Raw genomic sequence first — 12,958 nt, forward strand, 5'->3', positions numbered from 1 at the left:
GTATTCTCTTAGCTACTTCCTGATAAAGCCTGATTCTGAGCTTAGACTGAGGAGCCCTGCTGGTCTGACGGGCATGTTGGACTGAAGCTAAAGGTGGACAGTTCAAACTTACCAACTGCTTTGCGGGAGAAAAATGGACAGCCTCAGAAACTCCACAGAACACCACCAGGGGTCAGAACTGACTCCATGGTGGCAGAGTGGGGCTGAGGTTAATGGTGATGGAGCAATTTGGAAAAGCAGAATGATAATAGCTGCCCGATGGGAAGAATGCAATCAATGTTGCTGAATTATACATGCAGAAATGGTTGCACTGGCAGAGGTTCTGCTTTGTATATTTTCACCACAATAAAAAAAAAAAGAATTTAAAAATGCAATACAATACCAGACACATCAAGACCCTTTTTCCTAGATTTTGTGACGGGCCAAGCACTTTCCATGGGTCAGCAGCTGAGCTGTTGTTGCTGTTAAGTGCCGTTGAGTCAAGTATGCCTCTTGGGATGCTTCGAACAATAGATCTGAACCCTGTCTTATCCTGTGTCATCCTCACAATCTCTGACACACTTGAACCCATTGCTGCAGTTACTGTGTCAGTTCACCTTGTTAAGGGTCTTTCTCTCCTTCTCTATCCCTCCAGCTTTCCAAGCATGATGGCCTTCTCCAAGGAACAGCCTCTCTTAGAAACATGCCCAAAGTGTGTGGGATGAAGCTTCACCATCCTTGCCTCTGAGGAGCACTCCAGATGCACTTTCTAGAGATGTGGTATTCCAGAGCGGCTGTGTACCTGGCATGTTCTGGGTCAGGACCCCCGGCAGCCCCAGTGGTCCTCGCTTCCTCAAGGCCATCTCATGTACTGGTTTGGACTGAGCTGACAGTTAGTGGGAGAATCAAATCCTTGCTTTTCAGTGAGGTCGGCCCACACACTTGAGGTATTGATTTGTCTTGCCGCTGAATGGAGGAGTTAACACTGAAATCCCGACTTGCTCCCACACTCCATCATCTTCGTCTGCGGGGATCTCTCAGGACTTGACAGGGTCATCTCTTGAATCAGCTCATCTTCCAGCTTTGTGTCATCTGGAAATGGCCTCCCAACATACTCCCAGGTCCCCGAGGGGGATCTGGCAGAGGCTAGGGCCAGCCAGCATTGCCGTCAGGTCACACATCAGTCCTCTCGGGCTGTGACGGGACTGTTGGTAGGAAATTCACCTAAACAGGCAGTTAAATGAGGATCATTCTTCTACGTCTCCTGTAAGAGCATCACAGCTGTGTAGCAAATGTTGTGAGGGATGAAGTTAGGGCCCCGAGAGAATTCTTCCACCTGCTGTTTTATTAACTACACCAACAGGGAAGCCTGATTCGTTTGGGGGAACCTGTGGGCTCCAGATTCTGGCTTTATATTCTGAGCGTTTGAATGGATCTGGCGGCCTGAGGTAGAACATGGCCTGGGGCTGCCGGTGAGCTGTCACATAAGAACTCCTGGCTTCACCCAGATGTGGCACCTACCCAGTGGCCTCAAAGCCAGAGGAGGGGGGCTCTTCCCTACACAGATACATTCAGAATAAGATGGCACTTAATCACAGCATCACAAATGAAATGCATTTCAGTTTTGATGGCAGTCAAACTCTTCCTTTGAAAACTAACTGAGCAATCACAGCTAACAAGGTCTCGAATCAACGCACTGATGAACTTTTAAATGCAACCTTGTCAGCCACGGGTAGGGCAAACGCACAAACAGCTGCTTAAGTAGGATGTCTAGGGGTCTCTGAGCAAACGCACTGCTCTCATTTCTAAGCCATTCTTATTCACGTTCCAGAAGGGCAGCTGGCCTAGGATGGCTCCTTCTCTTCAGAGAGACACAGGGTGCTGGCAGGGCCGAGATGGCACTGGCTCAAAGTCTCCCTTTCTAGCTAATGATGATAGTCAGATCCCAGCAAACACACCGAGTACAACATCTGTGATTAATGATGGGCACAGCCAGGGGCGGCGCAAAATTCAAGTCTACTCCATCTCTTCCAATGATAGATATTGCAGTTCCCTGGCTGGTGCAAATGGTCACTGCATTTGGCTGCTAAGGGAAAGGCTGAAGGTTCACATCTACTCAGACATACCTCGGAAGAAAGACCTGGTGATCAGTTTCTGAAAATCCAGCCACTGAAAACCCTACAGAGCACAGGTATATGCTGACACAGGTGGGATTTCTAGGAGTCAGAATTGACTTGAAAATAATTGAAGTGTTTTTTTTTAAAAACCCAAATATTTATGGAATTGAAGTTCACATTCAAGTGTGCTTCCTTTGGGGGAGCAGCTCGTTTCCCCAGGCTTTAGAATTTGGAAAACATGCGCACTCAGTGAATTCCCACAGCTAATTTTGAAGGAGGTGTCGTGCAGATGAGAAACCTGAGTTCCTGGATATTGGTGAAGCCCAGGGTATGCCGCTGGTAAGGAGCGCTGAGCTTGGCATCTTCATTGACCAATGCCAGGATCTGACCTTCCTGCTGTCCCAGGAGGGCTGGGCACCAGAGCGATGCAGATAAAAGGGAGCCCGGGCAGTTCCCAGTGCGCCGGCTCATTCACTCACGCGGCTGACTGTTCCATGTATGTGGCCTGGGCAGGCCCACCACAGGGCTGGGGCAGCCGAGGGAGCCCTCAGTCAGGCTCAGAGGCTTGCCCTCCTTGGTGCCAAGCTGGGGACCTGCATTCTTACCTCGTCGGTGATCTGGCCTCCGAAGGTGACCCATGTTCCTGGAAGAGAGAGACACAGAGGCTGCAGTTAGAGAACCTTCTTCACACGGAGCTGAAATATACCCCAGTGGCACGGCAGGACCTATGGGAGTGGTGGACATAGCCCTATACTGCCTGCCTCTCTGGTTTGCTCAGGCTGGCTTTGGGGCAATTCTTACTGTCCTGCAACTGGTATTGATTTCCCAGAGGCCCAATGTGACTGTGACGACATGGCTGTTGTCTGGGGATACTCAGAAGGGAGCTGGTGGGGTGGCTGGTGTATCACGTCCTTGCGTGTCTGGGAAGGGAGGGAACAGTGTGTGTGGGGTAGCGCTGGGTATGTATGCAGGCGGAGTGCAGCAGCTCTAGGACAGATCCTGCCTCCAGTGAACATGGAAGGAGGGCAGAGCCGACTGCCTCTCACAAAATATTTTTTCTGTGAAGCCCACCCTGCTGCGTGCGGAAAGCCTGAGAAGAGGATGGCCCTTGGGTTTTGAGAGGGGTCAGTGTGTACCGATGGCCCCCCGTGCCCCCCAGTCTTTGACTGCTTCATCCCTCCACTGCTTTGGTAACCACATTGCTGTGACTGTATCTGTCTCCTCCTTCTTATAGGCCTCCCTTCTTCTGCCTCCTGGCTGCCATGGCAACCAATCCATCCTGAATCCCGAGCCCTGAACGCTGCAGACACACTACCTCCCGGAGGGTAGCCCCCTCCTGCCCTCCTGCTGCACCTTCTCGAGGAGTGGATGTCCCAGGGGTGGCCCCACACTCACCGAGGCCCAGGCAGGAGACCCGCAGGCCAGACTTGCCAAGATTCCTGAAAAACAGACACCATGTGAGTTTCTGGCAGGCAGAGTGAGGTGAGGTGGCAGGCCCTGTGTTGGCTCCCCCATAACTCCCAAGGCCAGGTGCATCCCCCCTGGTCAATGAGGCCAGAGAGGCCCTTGATGGGGAGCGGGTAGTGCCGAGTTCCCTGCCCCCACCAGCCCAGACATAGCACGTGACCAAGGAAAGACAGCAACAACATCTGGAAACAGCACTGCCTCATTTAATGGGTGAAAACAGTCAATTTGGACCAATGGAGCAATTTGTGAACCTCCTCCTGCTAAGAAGCTTTGTTCTTTTCATTTAAAGTGTTGCATTTTTTTAAATCTTATGTTCTTTACTCTCAGGCTCTGTGAAAAGGCTAGAAGGGGTGTGGCCTGCAGGCCTATTTTTCTGCCTTTCTGATGTCCGCGGGATGAGAGGATGGCCATGGTGTGCAGTATGCATGGAGGTGGATGCTCCACTTAGGTTGTGACTTGCAACAGAAGGTGGAGGTCCATCAAGCCCAGTGAGCATCGGCCAGTGGCCAAAAGGTACATCCTCAACAGCTGAGCTGCTGTCACGCTGTCCAGACCCCTTGTGTCTCATTGTGAACCTGTGCCCATGGACACCTCCCCCCGGCCCCTCTGTGCTCTGTGAGGTACACCAAATGCCTGACACCTGAATCCCAATTAACAGGCCGACTCACTGAGACATGCCTGGGCTATGCTAGGGGCTCTCGATCTCCTTTCTTCACCATGGGAGGCCACCGTGGCTGGTGAAGTCCCTCCCTCTGAAGGGCCCTGCCAATCTGTCTCGACCTCTCCCTGCCCTCAGGTGTTTCTGATCCAGTGTCCTGCTCAGCGGTCCAACCCTGGGGTGGCATTCTTCTAGGAGGTGGAGAGTCAGAGAACAAGAGAGGCTGGAGAGTTAAGCCTCAATTTACTTCTACATGGTCTCTGGTATTGATTTCCATACAATAATTCCTTGACATTTTTCATTCATATGCATTGTGTTTTATACAATCTTGCATTTATACTGTGTTTCATACAATCATTCATATCCATTCTATTTTACATTTTTTTTTCTTATTAATTGGTTTGCTTACACCACCCCTAAATGTGGGCAATCGAGCAGGTGCCTTGTAATCAGGGAGGCCGGGGTTGGAGACGATCAGCCAAGGGTGTGTCAGGCTCTGATGCCAGCCCCACATCCACTCCCAGGGGACTGAGTGTGGACAGAGAAAGGTGCGGACTGACTGAGACGAAGAGCATTCATCACTCTCCTGCCTCGGTTTCCTGGATTACAGGACCCCTGCTAGATTTCTGGCTGTTAGGGGTGTGGAGAGCCCTGTTACATCACTTCTTTTTGAACACTCTACTAGAAGTCCTAGTTAGGGCAGTGTTGTCAGTGGCTGCCATGGAGTCAGTTCATAGTGGCTCCATGTGACAGAGCAGGTCTTCCCCACAGGGTGTTTTTGGTTGTAATGTTTGCACAAGCAGATAACCAGGTGTTTCTCCTGCAGAAAGTAGCGCTGGTGGTGCAATGGTTACGTGCTTGGCTGCTAACCAAAACGCTGGCTGTTCAAACTCACCCAGTGACTCTGTAGGAGAGAGACTCAGTGATGGTCTCCTGTAATGCCGGCAGGGAAGTTCTGCTCTGTCACAGGGGGTCACTGGGGGTCAGAAATACACTCCGTGGGTAGCTAACAACAAACACAGGGCGGGTGGAGGGAGGGCTGGTGTAGATACAGTTTGAAAAAAAAGTCAAACTACAATTTAAACTTTTAAAAGTTGGAAGAGAGAGAACTTGGAAAAAATACTAACATGTTATAAAAATTTAAGTTACGGCTAAATTGTCCAGTTTCTTGGACAAAATGCCTAACCGACACAAGTCAAGCTGCAGCCTCCTGGTCCCTACAGAGATGCTGACGTTTTTCCCTAAAAAAGAACCTAACAGGGGCTGGTTTCTCCTTCATGAAGGTGAATGGAATCAGGCAGTGGCTACAGACAAAGCTCTGAAGCCACAGGTTAAATCTCGTTTGATCTTGCAGGCTCTGTGAGCCTTGGCATGTTATGTAACCTCCCCCTCCCCTGGTGCCCCGTGCCTCACTTTTCTCATCTGTAGAATGGGCTCATAGGTCTCTCTCTCACAGGGGTGGCAATAAGGGAATGCATTAAAGGTAGCCAGAGCAAAGCCTGGTGCACAGACCCCTATATACCTACACTCCTACCCTACACATGGCTCATTTTCCAATGAGGCAAGAGACTGAGAGACGCAGCAAGAACACAAAGGTACCCTTTTGTTCTCATGTGAGAAACAACACCAGATAAATCAAACAGGCTTTAAATATACCATGTTATTAAGGATTGAGTGTGTCCCCCAACACTCAGGTTGAAGTTCCAGTCTCTGGTTCTTATAAACTTGACCTTGTTGGGAAATAAGGTCTTTAGAGCCATCTTTGGTTAAATTATAAAAAGATCATATTTGGGAGCTCTGGTGGCCTAGTGGCAAGAAGGTGCACTGCAATCCCAGAGGTACATGGTTCAAATCCACCAGATTCTCTACTGGAGAAGGAGGGGCAATCTCCTCCTGTATAAGTCAGATCGGATTTGATGGTACACATGCACACAAAATAATAAAAATAAAATAAATTAAAAAAAAGATTGTATTAGAGCAGATCAGACTCAAATCCATTCTGGGTGAGGCTCTTATAAAGGGGGAAAAGAAACAGAGAGAGACAGGAGGAAATGGCCATGAGGCCCTGGAGGATATGCAGGAGCCACAAGTCACAGAACACCTGGGTTTACCAGAGGTCCTTCACAGGGAGCATGGCCCTATGACCCCCGGATTCAGACTGTGTGACAATACATTTCTGCCTTTTAAAGCTCCCCAATTTGGGGTCCTTTGTTACAGCAGCCACAGGAGACTCATACATATGTCCAAAACAGGAATGACGTTTCCCCTGGTTTTTCTCTCTATAAATCTGTGAGAGAATCATAGCTAACCTTCATTACCGTTTGCATGTTCCAAGACACAGCGAGCTGTGCCTGTGCCTGCCGCTGGCGAGGAGGGCACAGCTGTACAGCTGATAAATTCTGCATGGAGACACGGTCTAGTTAGCAGTGAAGGTAAGTTCCCCCATGTGAATGAGGAAGTAACTGTGGAAATGATGACATTGCTTACACACCCTCTGAAAACAAAAGGGGTGTGGGGAAGGGGCAGGAATGGAAACTTCCCGGCAATGATTCCAACCGGTTTTGGGATGATGGAGCTCTTCAAGAGACTGAAGAACAACATTCAACAGGAGAGGACTAAAATGGAAACCATTGAGTAGAACAAAAGACATTTACGAATAATCCATCGCTAACAACATACTCAATAAAGAAAGGTCGAGCGCCATCTCATTTAGATCGGGAACTAGACAGGGACGCCCACTCCCTGCCCTGCTATTCAATATTGTCTGGAAATCCAAGCCAGACCTATTAGGCTAGAATAAATAAATAAATAGATAGATCTAAAGCATCCAAGTTGGGAAGGAAGAAGTAAAACTGCGCTTTTTTTTGCAGATGATACAGATTTATACATAAAAATCCTCCAGGAGTCCATATAAAAACTATCAGAACTCATAAAGGAATTCATCACAGTGGCAGGGTACAAGGTCAACAGAGAAAATGTGCTGCTTTCGACACATCAGGAACTTTATGGATGAAAGCTTGGAAGACGGCTACAGACCCTTTCTTGGGGATATGTGGAAGGAATCTTGCCTGCAATGTCTGAGTGTTCCCAACCTTGGAACACTGGTCTAGACACCTCGGTCTGTTCCCAGGCACTTAGGGGGAAGGTGAACCAGTGTCTCGGGAGCAACTCCGTGGGCAGGCTCTGTCAGAGGCCGGGCTTTAGGTCCATCTCCTGAAGACAAATTTGTGCTGGGCAAATCTTTAAAGTTCTAACTGGCAAAGATGCCACTTTGAGGACTAAGGTGTGTTTAACCCAAACCACAATCTTTTCAGTCATCTGGTGGCTCAGTGGTAAGGAGTTGTGCTGCCAACCCAAAGGCACATGGTTCGAATCCACCAGCTGCTCTGTGGGAGAACAATGGACAATCCCCTCCAGTGTGATTTACTGCCTCTAAAAACCCACCTGTGCCTTTTTGTGTGACACCTTCACAAGGCTGCACCTCTCCGAGCTTCACGATGCCGCCCAAGGACGACAAGAAGAAGACAGATGCTGGAAAGTCGGCCAAGAAGGACAAAGCCCCAGGGAACAAATCCGGGGCCAGAGCCAATAAGAAGAAGCAGTCCAAAGGCAAAGTTCAGGACAAGCTCAACAGCCTGGTCTTGTTTGACAAAGCCACATACGACCAAGTTTGTAAAGAAGTTCCCAACTATAAGCTATAACTCGAGCTATTATCTCTGGGAGACAAGATTCAGGGTTCCCTGGCCAGGGCAGCCCTTCAGGAGCTGCTAAGTAAAGGCCTTACTAAGCTGGTTTCAAAACACAGAGCTCAAGTAATTTACACCAGAAACACCAAAGGTGGAGATAGCCCAGCTGCTGGAGAAGATGCATAAACTGGCCCGACCCACTGTGCACTTTAAAAAAGAACACTTTCCTCAATCAAACAAAACAAAACAAAACAAAACAAAACACATACCTGAAGGTCATCTCTGAGTCATTTCTGACTCAATGACACACCACCACAACTTACGAATGGGAAAGCTGGACAACAAAAACCAGCAGACTGAGGAAGAATGGAAGAATCTGAATTGCGGTGTTGGACAACAGTGATAGAAGAATGAACAGACCATTCTTCGAAGATACACAAGAACCAGAATTTCCTTGGAAGTGAGGGCAGTGACAGCTTACTTATTTTGGACATGTTATCAGGAAAGACCAATTGCTAGAAAAAAGGAGATCATCGTTGGCAACGAAGACGGGGAGACCCTCCACAAGACGGGCTGACGCAACAGTTACAGCAGAGTCCAAACAGACGAACTATCTGGAGGACGGTGATCCTTCGTTCTATTACACACAAGGTGGCCCTGAGTCAGCTGCCTTCATGGCAACTCACAACAGTAATAACCAAATGGCAGAAGCAAATGGTAGAAGGCGCTGCAGCGTTCAGGAGAACAGGGCAACAGGTGAGGCTGCAGAACAGGAAGTTCGTGTCTGCGGCTGGAGAGAAAAGATGGGCGGTCCAAGAAGGAAGGTGCAAGGAGAACTCTGGTGGCCTAGTGGTAAGGAGCTGCAACTACAATCCCAGAGCCGCATGGTTCGAATCCACCAGATGCTCTGCCAGGGAAGGAGGGACAATCTCCTCCTGTACCAGTCAGATCTGATTTGACGGTACACGCACACAAAAATAATAAAATAAAAATTTAAAAAAGAAAAAAAAAAGGAAGGTGCAGAGTTGTTTTTGCTCTAATTCTGGTCTCTTCCCCCGTTGACGGGCAGGAAACGGACCTGCTTCCTTGAACGAGGGGCCGAGTCTCTTCCCGGAGCCGGAGCCGGACCCTGGGCATCTGGCTCTCCAGCTGCCGCTCCACCCACCGCCCACAGGAATCAGTTAAAACTAGGACACCGCGTGATGCTGCAATTACCCTGCTCAAGTTGTTTCCCTGCTAGAATGATGGTATTAGTTCTGCCATGAGTTGCCAGCCACGGGAGCAGGAATGAGAAGGGACAGGGTTATCTCCAGGCGGAAAGCTTTATAAATCAGCTTCTCGATGGTGGTGGGGCGCTCAAAAAACCACAGCCTCCTAGGGATGCGGACTCGCCGCCACTCGAAACTTTCTTAAAAAAACCCCACAAAATTCACATTTTATTCAGATTGAAATGAACTGTACAAAATTTATTTTCTTCACCCAAAATAACAGTAATAATTTCTCTATTCTTTCTAGATAAACCACAAAACACTTATTTTTGTAGACTTCCCAGGTTTTGCTTATAAATCAAGATGAGGCAGTAGATATAATCATGAAAAAGACAGAAGTTATCAGCTGTTAGTGTCCATGGCCTTACAGTGTATTTAGACCATGGAACAGAAATGTTCACTATACACCTGCCAAAAGGTTTATGCAGGTGTAGGCTCCACAAAGGAATGTAAACAGCAGCAACCCGACCTATAACAACTAGAGTAAGTTCTTCCATTCACACTTTAACTGTAATTTGTTCTTTTAGGTTCATATGATAAAGACAATCTACCCTGAAATCTATATTTGGCAAGCTCATACAAACTTTCTAAACACAAAATCGTTCCCTACAGCGTCTCCTTCTTCCCCCCACCCCCACAGTCAAAACTTGACATGATGATGTTAAAAATGTCTAAACTATTGACCTTCATTCATTGGCCTTATTAACTCTCCAGTCGTCCAGGAAAATGGCTCATGAAGCCTCATGACATCATTGTTGGCCATACAATAACACTTGTTTCCATCTTACAACCATTGTTGTTGTTTTTAGGTGCCATTGAGTCGAGTACAACTCACAGCAACCCTATGAACAAAAGATCTGAACCTAGTCCTGTGCTGAACCACCCTCAACACTCCCTGACACACAAGAGCTCATGGCAATCACCTTGTCAATCCACCTGGTTGAAGGTCTTCCTCACCTTCGCCAACCCTCCACCCTTCCGAGCATCATGTCCTTCTCCAAGGAATAGCACCTCCTGGTAACATGTCCAAAGTATGTGAGGTGAAGCCTCATCATTCTTGCCTCCAAAGACCATTCTGGCTGCACCCTCTCTAAGACATATCTGTTTGTTCTCTTGGCCATTCATGGGATACTACCATAGACCATTTTATATAATTTAATAGTCCACTCAGACTGTCATCAAGAGCTGGTATTAGAAGAAATCTGGTAAATTACGGATCCTTTTCAAAGTAGGAGTTCAGTGTCATTAACTTTAGGCATCTTTCATTGCTGTTAAGTTGGAACTGACTCATAGCTGACCCTCCAGCAGGTTTTCAGAGGTAATACTTAAAGAGAAGAGATTGTCCATCTCTCTCCCAGAGAGCAGCTGGTGGATCTGAACCACCTCCCTTTGGGTTGGCAGTGCAACTCCTTACCCACTAGGCCACCAGAGCTCCTTTAGTTCTCAAGATAAGAGGCTAAAAATTGGGTCAGGCAATTGATGGGCAAGCTACATCGTCTTGATTAAGGAAAAAAAAATGAGAAAAGAACAAAAGCTGTCTTTTTTCCACTAAGGGTCTTTCTCACCTGCCCATTCATAACTTGAATCTATTTACATGCCAGCATCTGTGAGGTTTATGATGAGGTTGGCCTGAAGGATTTGGTCCTTGTTCTTGGCTTCTGAGACATAACCTCTAACTAAAGCTTTGTCATTTCCCCTGTGATTGGAGTCCTTGTTGTCTGTGTGTGCTCCAGACCATACCGAATGTTAATGCCAACCAATCAATCATGCCTGTATAATAGACCTCAGCACACACTGGACACAAGTGTGGGAGCTTCCTGGTTGGTGAAAGACATTGGGAATTGGCAGGATGAGGTGTTCTTCTTTTGGGGACCCTCACAGCCCTTTTACTATGGGTCTAGTCATTTCTATCCTTTTTGTTATAATAAAACTATAAGTATAACACTTTGCTGAATTCTCCAAGTTCTGGCAAATCATCAAACCCAAGGGAGTAATGGGAAAATGTGACTTTGTAGTCAGGTAGTCAGAAGGGAGAGAGCCTCTGGGGACCCTGGGGGTGAGAGGAAGCCTCGTATTTGCTTGCAGTAGGTCAAAAGTGAGGATGTCATGGGGATCCCTAAGCTTGCAGCTGTGTCTAAGGTCTTGGTTAGGTTTGGGACTGGAGTTGGACTCTGAAATAGCAGGCAGGTCCAAAATAGAACCCTGTACCCAATTGCCAAGTTCCCAAAGAATGATCCATCTTCAGATCTGAACTGGCAGAATCTGGTTCGCAAGGAATGCTGGAGATAATGTTGGCATAACACAGTGGTGAGCCACCAGACTTTGAAGTCTAACCCTTGAGACTGAATCTGGATGCTCCCTGTACTTGCTGAGCTTGGGCTCCCATGCTGAGTGCCTCCTAGTTCCCACAGCAAGAAGCAGCCCTCTGATATAGGTCTTTAGACAAGGTCCCCTGGCTGGTGACATCGTCCAAGCCCTAGAATGAGCTGCTGGGAAGGGCAAGGTTACTGGTGAGGTGGTAGGGAGCAAGGATTTGGATTGGCAGTTTTTCTGTCCCAGGAATCCTGAGACAGGTGCTATAGGATGACAGTGGTGCCCAGCAAGGATTATACAACAGGTCTTGACTGGGATTTCAACCTCCATCTCAGCCATTATCAAAGTATACACCCTACTGGGGACTGAGCCCCGCCTCTCCCCAACACCATAACAAAAATGCTCCCCAGCTCTTGCACACGTACAACCTTGTTCCCCCATTTGATGGATGAGGGTCCCACAGTTAGGAAATGATGGGGCTAGGAGTTGAACCCTAGTCTTTGGAGCACAAGCCTGCCAATTTAATAAGGACCCCCTTTCCTGCGCTGGGAAGATCTCTGGTGGCACATGGGTTAAGACTTCAGCCATTAACTGAAAAGTTGCTGGATTGGACTCACCAGTAGCTCTGTGGAAAAATACGTGGCAGACCGCTTCCCCAAAGATTTACAGTCTTGGAGACATATGGAACAGTTTTACTCCGTGCTACAAATTGGCTGATGGGAATGGGTTTAGTTTATTATAGATGTGTTCACAGATGCACATGTGTTTACGTGTGAGTGTGGGTTTGCATGCACATATGCGTGCATACACACACACACACACCACCCAGTAATCTTCACAAACTCAGGATTTTTGAGATCTGTGATGACTAGGCACATTTCCTATTTACACAGTGCTTTCTATTATTAAAAATGACCTCACATACTTCCATGATTGACTTAAAAGTTGCAGTGGCGAATGGGTACACAAACTTAAGAAATTTATTACTAGCATTTGATTACCATTTAACAAAAAAGATAAACTCCTGGAACAGAGACACGCTGTTCTCAAGTGCTCATGTCTTATCTTTTTTTTTCCTCCCCCTCACCTCGTCTTTCATCTCAGGAGTTGACTGAGGAACACCAAATCCCACCAAGGATTGAGGACAGAAAGGAGCTAGCCCGAGGTGGGGAAGGACTCACAGACGTATTCTGCAACTGCACAGCAAGGAGTCTCAGATGTAGACACGATGGCTCTTTTCATGATGCTCCACTTGCAGTCACTGGGCTGGGAGAGCCTGAAGCTGTAATTCTCAGTGAGTAGAACCGATTTCACAATACTTTTCATGTTGGCACCAAAAACCTGTCATAGACCCAGGCAGTCTCCTCAAATCAACTATGACTGTTCGAGGCCTCTTCTGGGGTTGAGGGTGTACGTTAGGGGTCACTGACAGCAGATTTGCACATGGCTCCAATTTTGGAAGAACTTCTC

General features: G+C 47.7%; 1 protein-coding gene across 4 annotated transcripts in view; it reads right to left on the reverse strand.

Annotated features, from left to right (window-relative positions):
• Positions 1 to 12,958, reverse strand: part of KCNAB2 (potassium voltage-gated channel, shaker-related subfamily, beta member 2) — a 79,086-nt gene that overhangs the window by 24,530 nt on the left and 41,598 nt on the right. For all 4 annotated transcript variants that reach the window (XM_006885803.1, XM_006885802.1, XM_006885801.1 and 1 more), the window contains 2 exons: positions 3,492 to 3,535; positions 2,702 to 2,739 (listed from right to left, as the gene is read on the reverse strand). In XM_006885803.1, coding sequence (XP_006885865.1) covers positions 2,702 to 2,739; positions 3,492 to 3,535 — 82 coding nt within the window. The remainder of the gene's footprint in view (positions 1 to 2,701; positions 2,740 to 3,491; positions 3,536 to 12,958) is intronic.

Source organism: Elephantulus edwardii, unplaced genomic scaffold (assembly GCF_000299155.1).
Source record: "Elephantulus edwardii isolate Elephantulus edwardi_28Jun2011 unplaced genomic scaffold, EleEdw1.0 scaffold00045, whole genome shotgun sequence".
Classification (NCBI taxonomy): Eukaryota; Metazoa; Chordata; class Mammalia; order Macroscelidea; family Macroscelididae; genus Elephantulus; species Elephantulus edwardii.